Below are 22,365 nucleotides of genomic sequence, written 5' to 3'. Positions count from 1 at the left end.
GCCCGCTGGAGTTTAAGGTCTGGTCACTCGCTTGTCTGATGGCGGGACTTGAGTATCCGGCCTGGCGGTGTGTGGTTTTTGACGTATGAGTGAAGAACAGACTGGTTGAGTGACTGCGGTTGGTCCATGACAATAGATGTCACTATTTGTGTGTACGTACACATTGAGCACGAGCCTAAGGTGGTCAGGGGGCAGCTGAGTATCTACCTAGACCATTCCATTGTTACAACGTAGGAGGGGAGATTAAAGGGGAGAGAAACACGAAGCAATCCTGCATCGATCATGCCACTTCCCCCCCACGGCGCGCCTGAGGCCGCCAATCATAACTGACGTCACCGATAAGTCCCCGCGAATCATGACTCAGCTATTAGTCAAGCTTCTGCTCCCTCCTATTCACAACATTGAATACCCATGGGTACTCTCCATAGAACTCTAAAGATAGTACTTCAGAATATTGTGTGGTGTTGTAGAATCTCTGACATGTGGGAAGACGTGTCTATCTACTATAAGGACAACTACAGAGTGACATTCGTTATCCGTCGAATAATCGTGTCAGCACTAGCAGCTTTCATTCTGGTAAATATAAATAAGCTTCATGGAGATACTACTATCTGACACTTCAATGGCTCCACATGTACACACTGCAGTGCTCTTAAGTAATTCCCTATGCCAGTTGTAGTACTAAACGGGAGTAGAGCTCTCTCACTTTTCGGTTTCATCGCCATATCACGCTGCAACTACGAAAACAGTATACTAGTATATGCATGTCCAGATCCCACTGCAGGACTATCAGTGGTGGAAGATACCCCGGGGTACCGATCTTAGGGGCTCGGGCCTTGATGCATCTCCATCCACACGTGGATGCCAATATTGCTGAACATATGGAGTGCTCCTAGTAATATAGTTTAGGACAGACACTATGCGTTACCTCAGCCGTAATGCTCACTGTTGCTACTAAATACTGGTATTGTCATGTGACTCCATTCTTGATTGTAAGTGAGACGATGGTTTCTCGGCCATGAACTTCGCACATCTTTCCAGAACCATCAACTCTAACAAATCTGATAGAGAATATTGCTTCGAAATGGATGAACGATGAGAGAAATGTTTTGATAGCTGACATAGTGCATCCCTTCAGCAGGGGTTTGACAGGTTTATCTTTTACCATTCACTGTCACCCTCACCGCCTGTGTCATGGCAACAGCTACTAGTCATGGTCTAGATTACTACATGTACCTATATGGCAGGGTGACCTGAAAGTTGACGTTCACTATGAAAGGTGGCCCATCAATCACTGATGCCAATGAGAAGCGAGATTATATGAGCCCTCAGAATAAGTATCGTTCTGACACTAGCGATGAAAGCGACAGCGAATTTGATGTAACCTGGTCTCCTGGGGACGGGATTTGTCCCTCAACAGCAGAGTTCCATCATTGCTGTCAGTCCAAGTTCGATGAATGGAGCAATGCGACCTCAATGCTTTTGAATCATACACTCTCTTTCCCATTCTACTTAGATGCCTTCTTGGACCTTCTCAAACATGTCCCCCCGTTTCTATCCTGCCTCCCAGACGATGTCCATATTGCAGGGAGACAAAGAACATTTCTTATGCTTAGATCCTCTCTACAGATACACTCAACAGACGATCCAGACTGCGATCAACCTTACAAGCTGATTGATTATCTTCAATGCCTCGGATCTCCAAAGCCTGTCGTCTACAAGCTGAAGGCTGAGACGCAATTACAACCAGTTCTTCCTATACACACCAAAGCCTTTCGCTCTGGGTATTTCACAAATATCGTCTTAGCTTGGTCCTACATCGTCTCCTGCCGCTGGTCAGAAATTTTCCAACGAGCAGGTTGGAACAGCCAGATACTCCATGAAAATGGTATGCAGATTGAGGACTCTTTCTGGCATCTTGTCACGCAAGGCTGCTGGCGAGCACTAGTGAAGAAAGAAACCGCAAAATTCTGTTCTCCATGGATGATGGCAAGTGAGGGGACTAGAAAGGACCGGTAAATCTGAAATGTCAGTCGATATTCGTTGTTATGGACTAACTGGTTTATGAAGCAATTGGGTGCCAGTCACACCAAATTCGTCTCTGGCCTTTGATATTCTTGTGGACTTCTGCATATCGGAAGGCCTGGAACTGGAATTGACCACCGGTCTTGCGTCTGTTTTACTATTGACCTCACGGAACACACCTTCGCCTATCCTCGCTCCTGCTGTAGCAGCCCCGACTGCTTCTGCTGCCTATCCACCAAGAGCAAAAGACGCAGTCTTTCACGAACTTTACAAATCTATTGATAGATTTCTCACTTTAAGCTCCACGCAGGATGCTTTGGACTCGTTAATATGCAGTGCCTTTTTCGACCCGTCTATTCCCTGTAATTTCATGGGAGCTGCATCTCTGGGTGTGAGGAAAGCCCTCTCAACGGTGGACAAGATCGATAACCAACAGCTCCTCAAAGCGATTACATATAAGAACCCGTCTCTATGCCATTTCTGGACTGCTTCCATTCGTGGAGGTCAAGTAGACTCGCTTCTGAACATGAGTCTGTATACCCTACCGCCTATATGTCTTGTGTCCGCCTTTTGGACAGATACTACTCAATCCTTTCTGCAGATGGAGTATTGCTCGAGTGAAGTAAACAAGAAAGTCGTTACTCGGACAGAAGAGTTTCAAACTTCGTTCTATTGCCGGTCAGGCACATCGGTGCCCTGGTCACCTGCACCTCCTTTCGGCTCAACTTTTGTCGAGAATGTCAGTCTTGAAATACGACAACATTTAGGACATATGCATAGACCTATCTCATGGTCCACATGCTGGTTTCTGAGTTCTGGAAAGAGGGTCCCCGCGACCGAACCGTACCAAATTCGTCAGTCCCAGGTTCAGAGGGTGTATCACCCTTCATCTACAGATCATTCTAAAGAGTAAGTCCGGGGATATCAGCTGCATTTCCGCTCTATATACTAACTATCAAGTGTTTCCTACGCTGAGCAAAATGCGGCTGATGAACAGTCATGGGTTGCAACATCTCGTTTGTTCAATTGGCATAGAAGCTATGATGATGGCATATGGCTTGATGATGGAACGAGCGACATTGAAATGATTCGTCGACTCCAGCAACACCAATGGATTATCGATCCTTTTCTTGAAAGCGAGCTTGACGACCCAGTAGAGGAGCCTAAGGATCGCGAGCTTAGCGTTGAGAGTATCTTGCGGTGGATAGATGAAGCTGACAACCATCGACTCTAGCGCCCGTAAATTGCTTCAAGGCCGATCTCTTATACGATGTTTCTACAGTTTGCTAGAGAGATACGATGGCGCATTAGAGTTTGTGAATCTTCAATATCCAGCGCGAATATGTGTTCCGAGTTCCGAGTCAAAAAACATCACAAGAGGCCTGTGAGGCTGAAGGAGCTGGGATCAGTCTCCACGCCGGCGTGAACGAATCCGTGCTTCTGATGATTACAATCATTCGCAAAATCCAAATACAACATGGTATAACAAGCCCAAGGTCGTGCTATTGTTGGAAATGACCTTACTGCATGAGGCGCAAAACCATTCCCACTCCGTAAATCCCCACAGGGGTAGATGTCCACCCCCACCCCCTATCAGGGAAAACAGTTTCAATGCGCTAGAACCCAGGGAGATCATGCCCTGCCGGGACTTTATAGAATCCAATATGCTATATGGCATGGGGCAATTTTTGGTACGGGTGTTTCTACCGCAAGTGACAAAGCCTTGCCAGGGGCTTGTGGCTCAGAGTCCTAACTAGTGACTAGTGTCCCTTAGCCGTCTGCTGAATTGACAGAAGCACCCTTAGGAGCCGACTTGCGACACTTCATTCAGACGGGGCGATTAATTATCAAGCTCTATATCACAGCGTTTTATTAACACGTTGAAAGGAACGATGGAGGATCATAAAAGACGTAGGCGTTGGGCGCAAAAGGGTTCTCACACATCCTTTACTATTCTTGATGCGATCCTCGATGTTCGGAATAGGCTAACCTTGCGGAGAAGGATTCTAAACGATTTCTCGAATCGCATCTTACAGTGGGTCTGGCGAGACCGGCGTGGCGGAGCACCTGATAACCTCACTCTTGCACCGAGTACGTGCAGCGAATGTTAATCCTAGGGCAGTGTAATAGTCGCAGGCACCACAAGTGGAGAGAGACCCTATTTTCACCGGCTGCTAGCTATGCCATAATTTAGCCATTCGGCATGAGCTCCGATCTAGGCGTTGCGGCTGAATTTACTCAAGTGTCTTTTATCTACCCCAGCTTTTGGCCCCATGTGCTCAAACACTGGTTCCCCTTGGCTCTTCCAGCTCCCAGGAGTTGACTTCTGCTTCGGTTCCATGCATCAAACTAGGTATAGTGCAATGCTCATCCTTATTTGCAACACAGCCTGGTGATGAGTGCTAAACCTCAATCGGCAGGTGACTACGCTTACTGCTCTTGCATGCTCATGAGCGGATGCAGAATCAACAAAGTGTTGCAATGAGCTGATGCTTGCTGAATCTTCACATCACCTATGATGCTTAATTATGGCTTTTTACTGTGAAACCATGACAATACCAATGCTCCATGGATTCAGGAGGCATAGTGCTGGCTAGCCAGGGCCATGTGGTTGTCAGCCTCCAACTGTCAGCCGCAAGGTCACACCAATAGTGGATTTCAGCCCCTCTATCAAAGCACCGCAGGTAGCATGTTTCTCATAACAACTAAAATTTTCCCTGCACGGTGTTTCACTTTCAGGAGAACCATGCACGGCCTGGCTATTTCAGTACAACGACCGAAGGAAGATGGATTGAGGTACCCGAAAATAGTGGGCAATGGCCGTGGGGGCGAAATCTACCATCGCCCTCCTCATGCCCCATTCAAACTGCAGGGTCGTGTTGGTTTCTCCATCATCCTCAAGGCTTCATTCGCTAACAGTGCTTTGAAACAGTGCCCCTGTCTAGAACTGGGCAATCGTACATGATTCTTTCGTGCCTTGTACGTGTTGCCTGCAGCTCCCGTGGGAGCTGAGTCCAAGGTTGGCCAAGTACAGGACCTGCATGAAGCGTCACAGATATCTGTTTATTTCAAGCGTTTAAGATACGAAGCAGACATTCACGGTATACTGAGTGAGAGGTATCGCGTTCAACTGCTCGGGCGTTGTTCCGCTACGACTTCATACGGGGATCATCCTCCGAATCGCCCCCAATCTCACTCTAGAACACGAAAATCTTTTCTCTCGGTTGGTCTTGGGTCGACTCCGCCCCCCATGAAGGATGTAGCCTCAGGAGCTACTCCAGGAACCTACCCATTGCGGACGGCTTGTCATGTCCTGAGTGGGCAGTGTCAGAGCCTTGGCCGGGCTCTGACCTGGTGTTGCTAAAGGCACACGGGAACTGTTGGTTGGGGGCCAATGATCCATCCGACTTAAAAGGATGAGATACATCTCCTAAGCTGGAGCAGATCACAAGAACTCTTTCATTTCATTATCGTCACTCTCTTCGTTTCCCTTCTTGGGACAGTCACTCTTTTTGTCTTCTGCAAAGACAGTCATTCTTTAGATTGCTTCAATCCTATACCTTCATTTCACTCATACGACCAATACGACCAAAGATCTAGTTCAAGATGGTTAACCCTCTCCACAATGGAGTGGCCACCGGTCTCTTGGCTTCCTTCCTCATCCAACAGGGTCTGGCTTTAGAACTGACCGCATTCAACCCTTCTACAACAACGAACACGCAGGTCAAGGTGGCGGCGGCTGGAGCTGAAATTCAAACTCAGGACTATTCCAGCATTGATCTGCGAACCAGTCACTCGTTCTACTGGGGTGGTAAGTGTACAACTATTGGCGCTCGACTATACAACGAAATGGCTAACATGCTTGGAATAGCTTCTAGCGGTGGCGGGTCCACCTTGGGTAACCTGACTCTTGTGGACGAAAGCATTCTCCCCATGGAGTCTTTCAGCGATATGCTGGAGAACATTCAGTGCACCAACTCGAGTATTACCTTGGGCTTCTCAGACTCAGATGCGTTCTCCTATGCGAAGAACTCGTGGACTTGGGTGAACAAGGCCGCCAACAACTCGTTTCTTATGGTGGCTGGTGTCCAGCAATGTAGCTGGAACACCCAACGTGTTCCTTTCGTCATTACGGCTGCCAACTTCCAAGACAACTCTACAGTACGGTTGGCCGGCAAATCGGCGACCTGGGACGATGTTCTTAGGAACCATGAGATTACCATTGGCAAGGCCCCGAGTGACATGGCAGTCGAGCTCACCAAGCGAGGCATAACTTCAGGAACTAAGTCTGGTTCGATCAGTATTGACAAAACCGCGTCCGACAAATCCGTGAAGATCTTCTCGAAAGACGACCTCACCCTCAGCGCTGAATGCAAATCGTGCGGGACTAGTGGTGAATTTGACGTTGAATTCAAGTACAAAGTGAAGCCGAGTGGCAGCGGTCTCTTCAGCGAGATCGGAAGCGCATTTTCTGGAGATTGGGATGTCGAGACCGCGGAACTTACGCTTACACCGAAAGATGTCGAGCTAGACATCACTCCTGCTCTGGATCTGAGCGGAAACCTGACCAAATCCTACTCGGATGAAGCGCAGATTGCTGCATTGACCCTTGAGGGAATTAAAATCCCAGATGTCTTCACCCTGGATGTGCAGCTTGCTTTCGACATCGGAGCCAGCGCTGGACCCGTCAATGGCGATGCGTCCATCTCCTACCCCATGAAAATCTCGCTTGACAATGATGCAGAGGCTGTTCTCGACATTGCGAACAAGAAGGTCACCCACAAGGACTGGACCCCGACCATCACGACTTCTGGCGTCCAACTTGATGCTGAGATCGATGCTACTCTTGAGGCCTATGTCAAGGCTTCCCTTGAGTTGGTCCTTTCTGTCGGCAGTACGTACAACGATCCTGAGTATATTAAAGTTGCAACGCTAATCCTCTCTAGAAAAATGGGGATACGAAGCCGGTATCTATCTCAAGCCCTACCTAGCAGTAGACTTCACTGCCGAAGCATGTGAGTGAACTGACAAGACCTGGTCTATGGTAGCCTCTGCTGACAACATGTAGCCACGAGTGGCACTTGCTCGGACACGTCCAAGAACTACCACTATGCGATCGAAGTGGAGCCTTATGCTGGAATCGAGCTCGGCGCGGAGGTGGCTAAAGTGAGCGACGAGGGTAACCCGATTGCGGATGCCACTCTTGCAGTAAGTCGAGCCTAGCGGCGGGCGAATATGCGCTTGGAGAGCCTAGCTAACCCCTTCGCAGTCCTTTACCAAGGCCATGTCGTCAACCTGCATTGGTTTCGACAGTATCACTTCGACCAAGACTGCCACTTCCACGAAGACCAAGTCGACTGATGAATCCTCGTCCGACGATGAGACTTCTACCAAGTCCAAGTCCAAGTCTAAGTCCAAGTCGTCCACCAAGTCATCCTCCAAGTCGGCCTCCAAGTCGGCTTCCAAGACCAAGTCTCACCCTAGCAGCGCATCTGCATCTGCTACTCCAACCGGCCACTCTTCCACCCACAAGCACACCTCCAGCTCCACCAAGTCTTCGGAAACCAGCAAGTCCACCATCACGTCGTATCCTAAGACCACCTCGGCCAAGGCCACGAGTTCCCACGCGGCTGCCAGTTCTTCTGCTCACAGCGTGCACAACCACGGCCGCAGCTTCAGACAGCATGGCCGTATCTAAGCAGCTTCATGGAAGTTATGAGCTGATGCTGTCTCTGACAGTTACCTTCATGTTATGATTTCATTTCTTGTCCGTGTGTGCGCATGCAGACAAACTGTACTATTTATTATAGATTATTTGATTGGATGTAAAGTTGAACTTATACGTTAGTGTAATGAGATTAGTTAAAGAGTTACAACGGCTTCACAGCAATTTATTCATATAGACTACCTACATATGTTCGGATCTTGACTTTCCTTTTGTAGCTCGACGATGTATATGATTTGAGTAAAATTTGGGTCCAGCATCTGGCGATTTGCACACTTCGCTGCCGATTTGAGCAATGTGGCCATACTTGTAGTAATATCAACTATATAGCACCAGGACACTTGAATTTATTCACAAATAATGGTGTCTACACCACGTGTTCAACAGCTGTATAGGGTGTAAGTTAGTAGGGCGGCCACGATCACGTGCAAAGCCCGGAGCTCCGCCATCTCCGCCTCAGGATCCAGCATATCGGTGCCTCACTTGCCTCTGCTTCACAATCTCACTCATTCCCAACAACAACACGCCCAGCAATGGCATCCCATCAACTCGCCATTGCCAAGGCCTCCTTCTCCGCAGGGCTTCTACGTCCAGACCCGACATCCGTCGCGCGCGACGAAATCACAGCCTTTCACACCAGCCTAGACCGGGCGCTATCGCATTGCACCCCGGCAAACATCCAGGTTTGAACCGATGCGTCCTTAACCACTGGCGAATACACCAGAAGTACTAAAATGATTTTCTCTCTTGCGCGCCCCCTAGACCTGCAAACAATGGCTCCTGGAATACGTCGTCTCGTCAGGTAACCGCGTAGGCGGATGGGCCAAATACCTAGCTGCGTTGTCTGGATCATTCGAAACATCATCCACACCATCGCCGGCCGAGAGTGGTGGGAAAAGGTCGACATCGACATCTGGCAAGCGGAAACGCCTCCATATCCTATTTTTGCTGAATGATGTGCTCCACCATACGAAATACCACCTGGATACGAGCGCCGCGTTCAGCACTTTGAGCGGATCGCTGCAACCGCATGTGGTCGAGCTGTTGGGCTACGCGGCGTCGTACGATCGCGAGAAGAACCCGAAACATCATCGTCGGTTGGATGAGTTGCTGGATATCTGGGAGGAGAATCGCTATTACGGCAGTGATTATGTGAATAAGCTACGGGAGGTGGTTAAGAATGCTTCGGTGTCGGGTCCGGTCAAGACGTCGCTGAGTGTCGAGGAGAGTAATTTGGATTTCGCGGGAGCTGGTGCGAAACCAATGCCCTCGGGCAAGGATGTCCCGTTCGTTATGCCGGCTACGCATGGTGATCCGTCTATGCCGTACTACGATCTACCTGCGGGAAACCTCGTTCCGCATATTATCCCGGATTCGACGGTGCCGCTGCGACCGGACACAATCAAGCCGCTGCAGTTCTTGGCTGGGCCGGCGGACGAGAATCTTGTCGTGGCGCTGAAGAAGTTCATGAAGGACGTGGATCGGATATATGGGACAGGAGAGCCGGAGCATGAAGAGGACGAGGTGGTGGATATCGATGATCTCGGCCAGGTGGTCGTTCGCGATGCCGATGGGGAAGTAATCGAGGGAGAAACATACTACGGATGGTCACGATCATTTTGCCAGCAGATGAAGAAGCGCCAGGCAAAGGGAGACATGAGTCGCAGCCGGAGCCGCAGTCGCAGCCCCGTCAAGCGGCGACGATACAGCGACAGTGCCAGCGACTGGAGTTCGCGCTCACGATCACGAACTCGTTCACCGCAACGCAGATCACGCCGGCGTGATTCCCGATCCCGAACACGATCTCCGTACCGACCTCGCAGTGCATCCCGGTCCAAGTCGCGGGAGCGATCCAAATCCTATTCTCCGCGTCCGCCAGCTCCCCGATCCATCCCTCCTCCGCCTGAATACCATCATCAACAACAACCTCAATACCCACCACCACACAATGCATATGGGAATGCACCACCACCGCCCCCTCCGGCTCCGGTAGGATATCATGCACCACCACCGCCTCCACCGCAAATGGGGTATCCCCCGGCCGGCGGCGTACCACCGCATTTCGCTTTCCCGCCGGGAGGACCGGCCCCGCCTCCGCCTCCGCCACCGAACTATCAGGGTGCTTGGCCGCCACCGCCTCCGCCTCCGATGAACCTCGGGGCGGCACCACCACCGCCGCATGCTCCGCATCAAGGTTCACATTTCCCACCGCCATACGGACAGGGTCAGTATGTGCAGCAGATGCCACCGGGGTCGTATCATTTCCCTCCTCCTCATCCAGGAAGTCATCCCGGAAGGGGAGGATGGTATGGTGGAGGAGGGGGAAGAGGACAGGGATGGCGCTGATATCACAAGATTGCTTGTACTATACTGACTGATATAACACCACATTATGCCATATGCCATATATCATTAATGAACGACAGATGACAGTCAATTGATCAACCCTACATACATAAAATTATAACATATCACATCCTAATAGTAACGTAACCCATGTACTGTACCAGAACCAATCACAGATAAGAATCCCTAAACCCTACCTACCCTTTCAAACATACAACTCTCCCTCGAGACTTCATCAGTCGCACTAGCTAGCACCAGCAGACGCAGACGCAGACGCACTCGCCGAGGCACTCGCACTCGCAGAAGCAGAAGCAGAAGCCTGCGCCACCAACATACTCTCCCTCTGCTTACTATCATTAATAGCATCATTCTTATCCTTGATCGCATCGTCATACGGCTTACAAGCCGACGAAACAGGCTGTGATGATCCTTCAGACTGTAGACATTGACATATTAGCATCATACCCACACCCACTCCAACAAACCCAAATCCAAATGAAAAGAAAGGGATAGATAAACATACATTCGGCTGCCCATCACAACACATAACCTGATGTTTACACTGATCATTCGGCGTATCGTCTTGCATTCCAGTACCTATGCCGTCACCAAGACCACCCATCATTAGCCATCAATCCACATCCACCACCCCAAAGGGATACTTGAAATACTTACAATCCAACCCCAACACCGAATTAACATCAATCCCCCCAATCCAAGGAATCAACATCCCCAAGGGCTGGGTAATCTGCGACGCGATATCATTGATAGATTCGCAGCATTGTTTTGACCGTTGAGAGGGCGGGCACGTGGAGTTGTTGGAGTCCGTTAGGGTTTCGTTGACGATGATTTTGGCGATCGCGGCGGAGAGACCTTCTGGTGTGTCGAGGGCTGAGGGGGTTGATGATGAGGTGGATGGGGAGGTGGTGCTGGAGGATGGGGAGAGGGGAACGCAGGTTGTTAGGGGGGTTAGGATTGTTATGGTTATGGTTATTAGGGTGGTTAGGGTGAGGGGGTGATGCATTTTGGTGGAAGACTTCTTTGTGACTTTTGTATATAGTATATTTTGTTGGGTTTGGGGAGTAGATGTGTGTGGTGTGGTGTAGTGGAGGATGAGGGATGTGTTTGTGTGTATATAGGTGGTGAGTGAGTTCAGGGATAGGATAGGAGGGTAGGGGATAGGGATGGGAAGGGGATATATCCTGTGTCTCCCTCGTTGCCTGGCAGGCTGGAACAACAACATTCCAGGGGATACTTAATCTAAGTTGACTCTGGATTGGAATGGTATGGTATGGTCTCCAACAGGGTTGATGGAATGCGGATGCGACTCCCCGTTGGTCCGTCGGCTGTCTACAGTCTACAGTCTACACTACAATTCTTGCTGCAGACTGGCTGATAAGTATCCGAATACTTAGATACTGTGCACCCGTGCAGCTGCTTCTCGCATGGCTATATCTACCCAACACACTCACTGCAGGAGCAAAGTACGCAAGGGATATGAGTCATGATTCAGAAACCGTGCATTAGTAGATACACCAGGACCAGCCTTAAATCAAAGGACGATAGTAATACACCAGAAACAAGGAAGAAGAAAAAAAAACAGGAAAGGCTACTATGCCAATGGCCGCATATATTCATGCGCTGCTCTCTGCACTACATGAACAGCACAAAGTGAGAGTGAGTGACGAGGGTCAGACAAAACAAAAAGCCAGGGCTGGCAGACCTAAAAGTCCTCTCAGCGAACATAAGTCGATGTCAGAATTGGTGTTTAATACCAAGTCGTTGTCAACTCAAGTCGTTCAATTCGAGGTACTGGTGGAAAAGAAAAGAAAATAACAAATCAAACACACATGCTGTAGGGTCTCACGGAGCCTTGGCTCGGACGTCGCCCGTTTCTATGAATCGCTTCGCCATCGCTTTCGAAATCAGAGCGCGCTCGCTTGTCAATCATAACGCCGGGAGAACACGTCAAGCTTGTCTTCGGCGACGTGCCTCCCCAGATTGCCCACAGACTCCACCGTAAAACGTAATTCGTGAACTCGTCCCCAGGCCAGATGAGGGAAGTAGCCATTACAGCAACCCCTTCCCCACCCGGATGCGCCTTCAGAAGGACAGGTCGGCCGAGTTCACGCCGGACTCGCGTCTGGCAGATTCGGAGCTATCGTGAGCCGCTCCAGTCGTGCCGGCAGCTTGACGGGCAAGCATACCGCTGGTCGAGGTGCCGCTGTTGCCGCTGGTTTGGCTGCTGCGGCTGCTTCGGCTGGACCCCTTTCCATCATCGAGGTCGGCAAAATCCGCCATGCGGCGTTGGGTGTATTCGAGCATGACTCGGCTGTAGTCCTCGACGGACGAGTTGGGGTCGGCAGCTCGACCTGTCTCAAGATGGTCGCCGGGAGGGCGACAGCCCTCGCCTCCGGTAGGGGGCATCGAGTGGTATTCGTCGTCATGCACAGCAGTGGCCATCTTGTTGTCTAGACAGGAGGTCAGCCATGTCCAACCGCCGTAAATAGCTACGATGCAAAGCTGGTTCAGAGAACATCATCGTTGATACGGAAGAGCCATCATGGTCAGATGATCTGTCGACATCACGTATAAGGGTGAGACCAGTGCATCAAGGAATATCCCTTTCCATGCCTGTACGGCAACAGACTGCGCATGCTTACCTCAAGATCAGTGGAACAGAACGGTAAGGAAAAGTAAGATCAATAGTTATTGAAGGTCAAAGACAATAGTTTCAGGAATAACCACGGAAGCAGTGTGGGATCCCCAAAATAAGACTAGCACGAGGTTTCAGGTGGACAGATTTGGTACGCAACAGCTTTGGGCAGCAACAACAATCGGGAAACTCTTTACATCGGACCAACATATAAGATGGGACTACCCGCAAGATAAATGCTCTGACCAGACCGACATGAGATCACAAAACGGACCATGACAGAACCGCTGGAGCGACCTGTCGACCCTAGGGAGTAGGCTCGACTTGTCCATGGCCCGAGAGCAGAGGAGTCCACCGTGTTGTTGTGCCTCGAAGACCCTCATAGGACAGCCATGACATCATTTGCCGTCGCAGGGCTCCTCTCAGTGGCATCCTTCATGCAGAAGAGGGTCGATGGGGCCTGCACCGGCGTTCTTACCTTCAGTTTCTTCCCCCCCCCCCTCCACTCCATCGGTGCGGCGACGGCAGCGGCGGCGGCGACTGGGGCCCGGACCAGACCTCCTCCCTCAGGGAGGGAAGGATTATCGGAAATAACCGTACTCCACTGGCTCTCTTCGGCCGGTGTTACCCCCGGATGGTCCACGGTCCCATCATTTAGAGGAGCAGCATGAGGTCACCGATGGAATGCGACTGGTGCATTGGAGAATTTATGGCGTCGAAAGATCGACAGTCTGCGCTTACTGAAGTGCACGTCCCTGCAGATCGGCACTTGCACTGGCTGAGGCCTGGATGAGTCCGTAGACCGCCTAAGAATCCAACATGAGGTATGATGGTTGACAGCGAGCCAGCCATCATGGTGGGGGAAGGGAGTTTGTCCCCAGGAGCTAGTTGCATGCACAATATGTGAGAGAGAGATGGAGGGAGACTATGGGGACGCGATGTGTCATGGATGAACCTAAAAGTGAAAGGACGCTAGTTGACTAGGAGTATGCAAGAGGAGGGTTAGCGTGGAGGATGGCTACTGATCATCTCCGGTGCCAGTAACTGTGAAAGAGAGGATGAGGATGTCTCATCTTCACAGCTGCTGTTAACTACTCCATTCTCAACCAGAAAAGTTCATCCAGTTGCTGTGGCGGGCCCAAGACCCATTCTCCCTGGAGGGAACCGACAACCGATAAAGATTAAACTAGATCATAACCCTGCAGAAGTAGAGCAGTACCGAACAGGGGGGCCCAGTTGTAACTGGGGACGCAGTTTGGAACGGGGAGACAGAGAGTTGGGAAAGTGATGGAGACGATGAATTCATCCTTGCAAATGCGGGCCGATGATTGGCTGATGAGAGGAGTTCGGATCAAGCTAGCGCCATGGCTGCATCGGGAATGGCGCGGTGCCTGGGGTGCGCATGACGTCAGGCATAAGGCCGCCACCGAGTCATATCTGCTCGTTGGCTCCATCTTCATATTCATCTCCTACCACACACAATATCCATTTACGAGGTATGATGGAGTCCTCCAGACACTCATTTCTCCATCCATGGAGTCTTGTCCTCTTCCTCTGACCCGGGAGCTTGGTATATCCTCCGGCATCGCCAGCCTTTCTCCCTGGAAACCATCCCCTCTCATTCCAACAAGGCGTAGGCGAATCAATATCTGAATCGCATCCATCCCCAGCAAAACGTCGCATAACCTAGTCATATCATAGAGTTAATAATCCGGTATCGGGCCACTGCACCGCGGCAGGCAATGCATGCTGCAGAATCCGGGACGCCTTCCGGATTGGATCCGATCTGTTCGGTGCCCCATGCAGCTCATGCGCTAACGATCGTTGCTAGGACACGCAGTCAGGGACACACACACCCAGCCTCCCCTTTCTGCTGTTCTTCGGTTGATTGTTGATATCCCACAGCGACCCACTTGTAAAATCTTCATCAGCAGAAGGTTCGGTTGGTGGCCCCCAGGTGGATCAAAACACAACCAAACTGCTCGCGTAAGAAGTTGGCAGCCCTGAAGGGCACTTCCTAGACTAGCGCATTTGATCTCCTCGGGACGCTGCACTGTGGGCAGCTAGTAGCCCGGCTCAAAGGGGCCACGGACAGAAAGTACTACTGTGTCTGTGTGTCCAATCCAGGCAACGATCCCCGGCAAGGAAGTTAGCTGCTGCAGCACTCCGACGCGAAATGCGAAAGCGGAAAGTAAAACACGCTGTATGCGGACTGCACAACCAACGACCATCAGCGATAATCATAATCAAATAAAACTTGGAACGCTTTCTGGGCCTAGATCACAGGAGCGAGCGGTGGATTATCACTCAATGTGACATCCGTTCCCGTGGGCCCATCGCGGAACAATGTTCCTGGAAACAAGTGATGAAATCCTTCTCGGTTCTCACGGCGCGGTTGTTATCTCCTTTGTCTCGGATTTGGAAAAATGAATACGCCCATGATATTGGAATGCCACGTCTCCCCACCCCCCACGTCAATGAAAGAAAAAGCGCAGGCGTACCTGGCCCCATGGATTCGGAAACATCAGACGGTGAGATTGCAATCACTGCGACTGGCGAGAAACAATCGTCTCTGACCGCTCCCATGATATCACATTGTCCTCGGACTTCCCTTGACATGCTTTTCGCGCTCTTGAGCGAGCGGGAAATATTCCACGGACTAGACCCGAACAGACAGAGTATTGAGAGCCTGAACCTGAACACTCAGCTTAACGGTTGTCTAGGCATATGCGCCTCCTCGGTTATGGGACGCTTCTTCACGTCATACCGCCAGGGATCGTGGAACCCATGATGTTGTCTGCACCACTGGAAACGTCCAGTCCTGCTTCCGAGTCAGATTATGACGATACGGCCACCGGACTCCCTCGCATTGATCAAGTCCTCGCCTCTAGTGACGCCACGTAGTTCCATCTCGCAGGTCAGACAGCGCTCGATTGAACATGGTGTCCTCCTAAGCACCGTCTCCATGACATGACATTTCTGAGACAGTTGGCCGATCATGCTAGGGGGGAGAAGGCTAGGCCTGCTTCTCCGCTCTGACGATGTCATATGTTCGCGGCCCGTTAGGCCGAATCAGCTCGAATACGTACCTTCCATCACACCCTATCGACATTCCCCGGAATGCCCATATCTCGGAAGAGAAAGAGACAATCCACGTTGCCGTAGTGAAACATCCAACGTCATGCTTAACCCAGTTATCAGTCCACAATCCCTAACCCCAAGAAGAAATTCACGTTGATACCAAGATGTTTGTTCCGATTGACCAGCTCCATTATCAGGAGTAAAAAAAAATGCTCTAGATCCCTACAACAGCGGGTAGATACAAACAGACGCCACAATCAAAGGACAGAAGAAATATTTTTCATCATGCTCGCACATCATCACACGTAACCTATAATCATTAATCAGCTCCAACGGCCCCATTACCAAACGGGGATTAACACATAGCCCACGAAAAACACTCGGAACTCAATTGTAAAAGGAAATCGACACTTACCTTTTCTAGCACCCTGGAAGAAGAACCTCACAACAAAGACCTGCAGTGCGGCCATCGAAACCATCATCAAACCCTCAATCACACTAAAGTTGAAAATCCGACGCTCCGTACTACGAACGGTGCTGAAGTTGCGGTTCTCTCTTGTGCGGAAGTACTTCTGGTTGCGGGTGATGGTGGAGAGCTGAGCGGACAGCTTGAAGATCGACTCCTCGAGAGCGGAGGCCTGCTCGGGGCTGGCACCCTGGCGGGAGGGCAGTTGTGCGCGTTCCTCGTTCTCGACCTGTAGACACGCACACACGTGCGTAATCAGTCTCAATCCCTTTTACACTACTTTGTAATATAGCCCCAGAGGGTCACGGGTCGCCAATATGATAATAGGTAACCAAAACAAACAAAACATACCGCGATCTCGAAATCGACAATCTTCTCGGCAAAGGTCGACATGTCATTGTTGAAGCAGAACCGGTACTCGCCAATGCTCTGGGCCGTGAACACAAAGTCACCCTGTCTTTCCTTGGTACCATCCAGGACCACCTTCTCGCCGGGACCGACAACGGAGTAATCGATATCGAAGGAACCGCCGGATTGGACCTATTTGAAAGCCCCGGTTAATGGACAATCCCACATTGAGGGATACAGAAGGGATAGGAGTACTCACAGCAAAGTAGAAAGCAAGCTTCACGTTCCTCTGGTCAACATAGTTATAGAAACACGCTTTCTCGTTGGCCTCGAGGCGGTAGGTCAGGGCCGTGGCTGCCACAGACGAAACAAAGGTGGCCAGGAGGCCGATAACCAGGGCTGCGAAGCGCATTGCGAGCAGTGGTGCGGAACAAGAGGAGCTGCGACCTCAAGTTTAGGACTACGCTTCAGGGGGGAAAGGTGAATGGATTCAAAGACAACACAACTAGACTAATTGATGGAGTTGGAAGTTCTGGCCAGCTGTGACTTTGGCCCGCTCCGTTTGTTGTGTTTGCACTAACAGGCTGTCTTCCCGTTCATCCTCGACCCAATTGGGATGGACCCGCCTCCTGTTGTATTTATCAGCCAATGGCTTATTCTACTGTCAAATTTACTCCTTTGGCATTGGAAAGAAGTAAATGCAAAACACGTCAAGAGACGGCGTCTGTCAGACTGGCTACATAGCTCTCACCGCGGCCCCTGTTTTGACTGACCATTTTGCACTTAATACGGTTCATTCAAAAAGCTCGCATCCTTCCAAGCTAGCTCATACATCAATTCCAGCTGCTAAAAGCATATCATAACGGAACCATTAGGCCTGCCCTTCTAAGCTACCAGACAGACCAATACCACAACACATTGAAATAATCGCATCTGTTCATCATGTATAAAGTATGTTGTTTTTTGAAGTTCTTTCTTCATAAGCTGATTCGCCTGGGCAACACATGTCCTCCGTATGTTCATAATGGTATGCGTTCCCTGCCAATCGTAAGATAGACTCCCAGCAAAAAAAGACGTGCATAGCCATAACCATCAAGCAAAACTCCCATCTATCGGATGAAGAACGATTCGCTCCGGTTCCAAAAATTGCGGTTCTTATTTACATGCTCGAGACCAAGCAGGTCGTCCGAATCACCGATGATGTCGGAGAGGATATCATCTGAACAGCGTCAGCCAAAAAATGCGCTCGTTTTAAAAGCACTGGGTCAGGTCACTCACCATCTTCCACATAGCGCGGGTTGGAATACATGTTGCGAGACACCACAGCAAACTTGATCTTTTCGAATTGCTTGCCCTTGATGCCAGTCCGCTTAGACAGTCGCTCCTTCGTCTGCTTGAAGATCTCGCCCTAGTAAACGTTAGAATGTTGTTACCCGAATTCAGGCGGAATTACAACGTACCGGCTTCATAACAAACTTAAAAGGCACGCCATGCGGCCGGTTGACCTCGCGGTCAAAGTTAAAGGCATTTATCGTCCGTTCGCCGTCCTGCATGTTGGCCTCTTCTTCGGGAACCCTCTCGGCATACAGCGACACGAATTCGTTTATTCCAGCGATCTTCGAGTCGGCCTGAAATTCCCGGTAGATCTTGCCGCCATGGGTCTCGTAGACGCGGGTCTCGCGGATCGTCTCGTCGTCCAGGTTTGCCTTCTTCTGCAGGCCGGCAACAAGGTCTGCGATGGTACCGTCGCGAGGAACCAACACCTCCACCAGTTGCTAAACACTATTTAGCTCCAATCCTTTGCAAAAGCGTGGTTATCAATCGGGACTTACCTCCTTGGTGATGCCTTCAGGAAGCCATGTAACCTTCAAGCAGGTCTTAGACTCAAAGTCACTCAAGCTAGTTTCCAAAACCTCGTAGTACAGGGCATCCTGGCGATGCATGCTGTACCCGTAAGTTGTTGCTTGTCCACCGAGAATATGATACAAGGTCTGGTTGGGTTGGTTGGAGTTCCGCTTAATGAACGCCTTCGGCTTGCCGGTACTTGCAAGGACCGGCGCGAAGCGCAGATGAGTCGATTCCACGTTCAGGTGCTCGCCGACCTTCTTCGAGAACTGATCGTAAGTCATCTTACGACTCAACGTGAGTGTGAACTCGTCGCCTTCATCCGCCTTGATCGGAGCAAAAGTAATGTTGATCCTGTTCAGCAGGTAATCATAATATTGCCTTGCGTCCGTATACAAGGCGGTTGCCGGTAGGTCTGACTCCTTGATCGTTCTCTGGAAGGTGATGATGTCTCCATCCTGAATCTCGGACTGCTGGAAGGTCTGCTTCGGCTTCATCACGTCGATCATGTTATGTTTGATCTCTTCGAACAGCATGAACTCGGTCCCAGCAGGCCAGCCCATCTTCTCGAGGATGATAGGGGCGAGGTCCGCAACCTTCTGTGTCTTGCGCACGTAGACTGCACCGACACCGGCGATTGTTTGCGAGGGCGCATCGAAATGTTTCAAAAAGACGAGCACCGAGTTGTTATCCGGCCAGGAGATCGATCCATCTGCAGAAGGCTGGCCCACCTCCATCCAGACCTTGAACGGGTTTCCTTTCGTGCCATAGCGATTGTAAGCTTCCTCCACAGTCATGTCCTGATCCTTGATGACTTGGTCCGGCCGAGTCGTCTTGTTCTGTCGATTCACCATGACCCAGAAACGGACCTGTTCAGGATCGAGTCCCTTCTCCTCTGCGAGCTGCTGTGCAAACTCTCCGACCTTCTTAGCCCGGAGGATTCTGTATTGCTTCGGCACCGCAGGATCGGTAGCTGGCAGGTCTGCACTCGTGAGATCAAATCCGTGATGGGCCTGGAAAGACTCGTCGCTCAATACGCCAACATTGATATACAGGTGGGCTTCTTCTCTCTCCTTCTTTCTGCGCGCCAACTCGATACGTTCTTCCACGAGTCGGTTTTCTGCGGCATAGTTAGTATAGATCTTTAGAGTTGATGAGGATGCCCAACATACCGATGTGGGAGGGAACTTGTTCCTTTGTTATAGGCAAGAGAACATCATCCAATCTCGACTTCCGAATGTATACCAGCATGTAAGCGTTCATTGAGCGCTTGGTCGACAGCCCGCGGGTGTAAGGCTGTCTGACACCAGCCGCGCCGTTGGCCAGCTCATATTCACCACCGTAATTCTCCTCGAGCACCTCCTTGTCCGTCGCCCGGGTCACCCGATCGTCGTCGAACCGGTACCAGTGTCCATCCTTGGTAGGCTTCAAAAAGGCGTAGTAATGACCGGCATTAAGGTCACCGCTGTGCACCAGCACACCGTGCAACTCGTAGATCCAGGGCTCAGACTTATCGGCATCGTTGGACAGGTACGGGGTGGCGTCGAACTCCATGGGGAAGGCGTGGCGGTCGTTGATCTTCATCATGGCGTCACGATGGATGTCATACTCGAATCGCTTGAGATGAAGGTGCAAAACAGGTGGGAAGCTCTCAAAGATCACACCCTTCTTGGCGTCCTGGAGACCGTAGGGCTGTCCGGCATCGTACTTGTTCTCGCCTTCAAGAGTCTCCACCTGGATGTAGTCCTTGAAACTGTCGTCGAGGGTCTTGTTGCCTCGAACGTTGAGTTGGATGTCCCAGAAGTCCTCCACTCGCGACGATTCGTAGTCGACATTGATGCAGGAGATATAGGTTTTCGTTTTTCCGACGAACATCTCCGGGAGAGCCTTTTCTGCCGGCGTGCCCTTCATCTTCTCCTCCATCCTCTCCATAAGCTTTCGAGAAAGCTCCTGGACATCCTGTTGCTCAAAGATTTGTCGCGATTCCCAGCCGAAGGATGCTGTGAGTTCTGTCGTCGAGACAGAGTTCTCACTCGTTTGGAGGTTATAGAACAGTCTCTGAAGAGTCCAAGCACTGTTGTCTCTTGAAGCCTCGGCCTCTGTCGGGATCTCGTAGACGGCCTTGAAGCGTGTTAGCGCATTCACGTCGAAGCAGATAGATACTGCCACGTACCTTGCGGAATTTGTTGGTGAAGTATAAAGACTGCAGAAGCGAATTCAGATAGCAGGTTGCGCCTTGGTTTTTCAATCCAACCATGCCTGTTTCCTTCTTCGAATCGTAGCTGGAAACAATCAGCAAGAGGTCTGAGTAGACATCTGAGCAGATACATACTTCTGGAAGCTGTGCCACAGTACTCCTGTGGGATCCTTGACAACACGCACGTATGCTGTGATCTTGGCCTCTTCGTTCTGCACCAGAGGAACGCCGCGGCCCTCCCATGGCACGCTAAAGAGTCTGCGCAGCTCACAGAATCGGGTAAATCCCCAGTCACCCTCGTCCGCATTGAATCGATGTGTGGCGACTACATTCCGATCAGCGAAAATAGCCACGGCTTCCAGTCTGGGTATACGCACCGTGAGAGATGTAGATGGATGGGTCGTTTACGTTGGACAAAACCAGAGCGAACTGAACGCAAGCGTACCAGTTTGCTGGAGGTTCGTTTTCCCAGGCATGCTCCAGGTAAAAGGATGCGTGTTCGACATGATTACCGTAAGGAAAGAAGAGGACTCGCCTATGAATAGATGTCAGAGCCAGCTCGTCGGATTGAAGCGACAGGACGGTGCACCCACCAAGGAGAGCCGGCGCACTGGAAGACCGGGCCGTGTTCCTTCTTCTTGAGTTTCCGCCAATCCTGGATATGCCATGTGTGATACGTCTCATCTTCTGTTTCCAAATCGGGGTCTTTCGGGAGGATCCGGGCCATCATTGCTGCATCTGTAGTGAAAATCGGGGGATCAGACATGTCCTCAAGCTTGACGGAGAAAGCGCTCGTCACCGCGACCTGTAACGGCTCACCCCCACCGCGGGGATTCCGTGACACCAACACACAACCATCGCCACGGCACAAGAGACGCCAAAGGGAGCAAAGGAAGAACGGGGGAGAAGGATCTTACGATCGTCGGCAAGAGGCTCTGGCTCCGGTTCCTCCGATCCGGACCGAGAGACGACGACCTCGTCGGTTCTGTCATTGTGATACTGCTCATATTCGTCGACGAGCATCTCACTGTCTGGGACCTATGAGGATCCGGGAACACGATGTCAGCGATCGGTGGCTTGCGGGGGGACAGGCATATCTGGGGAGGTGAATGCGAAATGATTTTCAGAGAACCACAATATGAGGGAGAACTTACGTTGTCCATGTAGAAGGAAAAAAGTGCGTACCCGCACTGGAGTTGAACGACAGACTCTTCTCACGGACGGGACGCTGCAGGTTGGATGGGGAGGAGGAGTATTAAATCGGAACGGGGTTAATCCTTCGGAGAGGTGGATAGGATAGGGCGAGAATGGAAGGGAGGAGGTGGAGAGGTCAGAACCTCGTAAGACGAGAATGAGAATTGAAAGAGAAGAGGAGGATCTGGGCTGCCGTTGATTCCAGTCCGCAGGAGTTTGGGATGAAGCTAGTGGCGGAGTTGCCATAACCCAATAATAACGGCCATGCGGGACACAGCAGCCCTTATTATTAAGAGGTTTCTGGTACTTCCCCTAACAAACCAGCACCACCACCAACACCACCTTTCCTTTTTCCTCTTTTTCTTTTTTTCTTTTTACTGCCTGTTAGTACTGCTCGATTCGCTGCCTATGAAAGTAGTCCAATCAGTGGATTGGGGTTAATTAATATGGCTCATTGACTTGAGGAAGGTGGATTTCTTAAC

General features: G+C 50.8%; 7 protein-coding genes across 7 annotated transcripts; 3 read left to right on the top strand and 4 right to left on the bottom strand.

The window, feature by feature from the left end:
• Positions 1-1,054: 1,054 nt before the first annotated feature.
• BO79DRAFT_261202 (uncharacterized protein) lies at positions 1,055-3,317 on the top strand. Its single transcript, XM_025686464.1, has 3 exons — positions 1,055-2,015; positions 2,071-2,934; positions 2,986-3,317. Exons 1-3 carry the CDS (start codon positions 1,273-1,275, stop codon positions 3,257-3,259), a joined length of 1,881 nt encoding a protein of 626 aa, XP_025545053.1. The 5' UTR covers positions 1,055-1,272; the 3' UTR covers positions 3,260-3,317.
• Positions 3,318-5,631: 2,314 nt separating this feature from the next.
• Positions 5,632-7,723, top strand: BO79DRAFT_223293 (uncharacterized protein; the record flags this gene model as incomplete). Its single annotated transcript, XM_025683596.1, has 5 exons — positions 5,632-5,836; positions 5,897-6,919; positions 6,972-7,040; positions 7,094-7,233; positions 7,295-7,723. The coding sequence occupies 5 exons, from the start codon at positions 5,632-5,634 to the stop codon at positions 7,721-7,723; spliced, it is 1,866 nt and encodes a 621-aa protein (XP_025545052.1).
• A 387-nt stretch (positions 7,724-8,110) lies between these two features.
• Positions 8,111-10,184, top strand: BO79DRAFT_241748 (RNA polymerase II-binding domain-containing protein; the record flags this gene model as incomplete). The annotated part of the gene is made up of 3 exons (XM_025685154.1): positions 8,111-8,148; positions 8,184-8,433; positions 8,513-10,184. The coding sequence occupies 3 exons, from the start codon at positions 8,111-8,113 to the stop codon at positions 10,094-10,096; spliced, it is 1,872 nt and encodes a 623-aa protein (XP_025545051.1). The 3' UTR covers positions 10,097-10,184.
• Positions 10,185-10,340: 156 nt separating this feature from the next.
• On the bottom strand, positions 10,341-11,120 carry BO79DRAFT_249435 (uncharacterized protein; the record flags this gene model as incomplete). Its single annotated transcript, XM_025685775.1, has 3 exons — positions 10,341-10,532; positions 10,620-10,693; positions 10,772-11,120. 3 exons carry the CDS (start codon positions 11,118-11,120, stop codon positions 10,341-10,343), a joined length of 615 nt encoding a protein of 204 aa, XP_025545050.1.
• Positions 11,121-11,984: 864 nt separating this feature from the next.
• Positions 11,985-12,607, bottom strand: BO79DRAFT_283609 (uncharacterized protein). The gene has a single exon (XM_025688164.1). It carries the CDS (start codon positions 12,557-12,559, stop codon positions 12,200-12,202), a length of 360 nt encoding a protein of 119 aa, XP_025545049.1. The 5' UTR covers positions 12,560-12,607; the 3' UTR covers positions 11,985-12,199.
• Positions 12,608-15,992: 3,385 nt separating this feature from the next.
• BO79DRAFT_162841 (emp24/gp25L/p24 family protein) lies at positions 15,993-17,153 on the bottom strand. Its single transcript, XM_025679089.1, has 4 exons — positions 16,907-17,153; positions 16,651-16,839; positions 16,249-16,528; positions 15,993-16,143 (listed from the first exon to the last, which is right to left on the bottom strand). The coding sequence occupies exons 1-4, from the start codon at positions 17,057-17,059 to the stop codon at positions 16,133-16,135; spliced, it is 633 nt and encodes a 210-aa protein (XP_025545048.1). The 5' UTR covers positions 17,060-17,153; the 3' UTR covers positions 15,993-16,132.
• A 262-nt stretch (positions 17,154-17,415) lies between these two features.
• Positions 17,416-22,110, bottom strand: BO79DRAFT_234016 (ubiquitin-specific protease UBP15). Its single transcript, XM_025684328.1, has 11 exons — positions 21,844-22,110; positions 21,607-21,727; positions 21,283-21,427; positions 21,067-21,224; positions 20,825-21,014; positions 20,666-20,774; positions 19,665-20,613; positions 18,480-19,612; positions 18,108-18,422; positions 17,926-18,055; positions 17,416-17,866 (listed from the first exon to the last, which is right to left on the bottom strand). The coding sequence occupies exons 1-11, from the start codon at positions 21,850-21,852 to the stop codon at positions 17,757-17,759; spliced, it is 3,369 nt and encodes a 1,122-aa protein (XP_025545047.1). The 5' UTR covers positions 21,853-22,110; the 3' UTR covers positions 17,416-17,756.
• Positions 22,111-22,365: the final 255 nt, after the last annotated feature.

The sequence above is a fragment of the Aspergillus costaricaensis genome (assembly GCF_003184835.1).
Source record: "Aspergillus costaricaensis CBS 115574 unplaced genomic scaffold BO79scaffold_1, whole genome shotgun sequence".
In the NCBI taxonomy this organism is placed as follows: Eukaryota; Fungi; Ascomycota; class Eurotiomycetes; order Eurotiales; family Aspergillaceae; genus Aspergillus; species Aspergillus costaricensis.
Note: the sequence above shows the minus strand (reverse complement) of the source record. Positions and strands in the feature narration are given on the sequence as shown.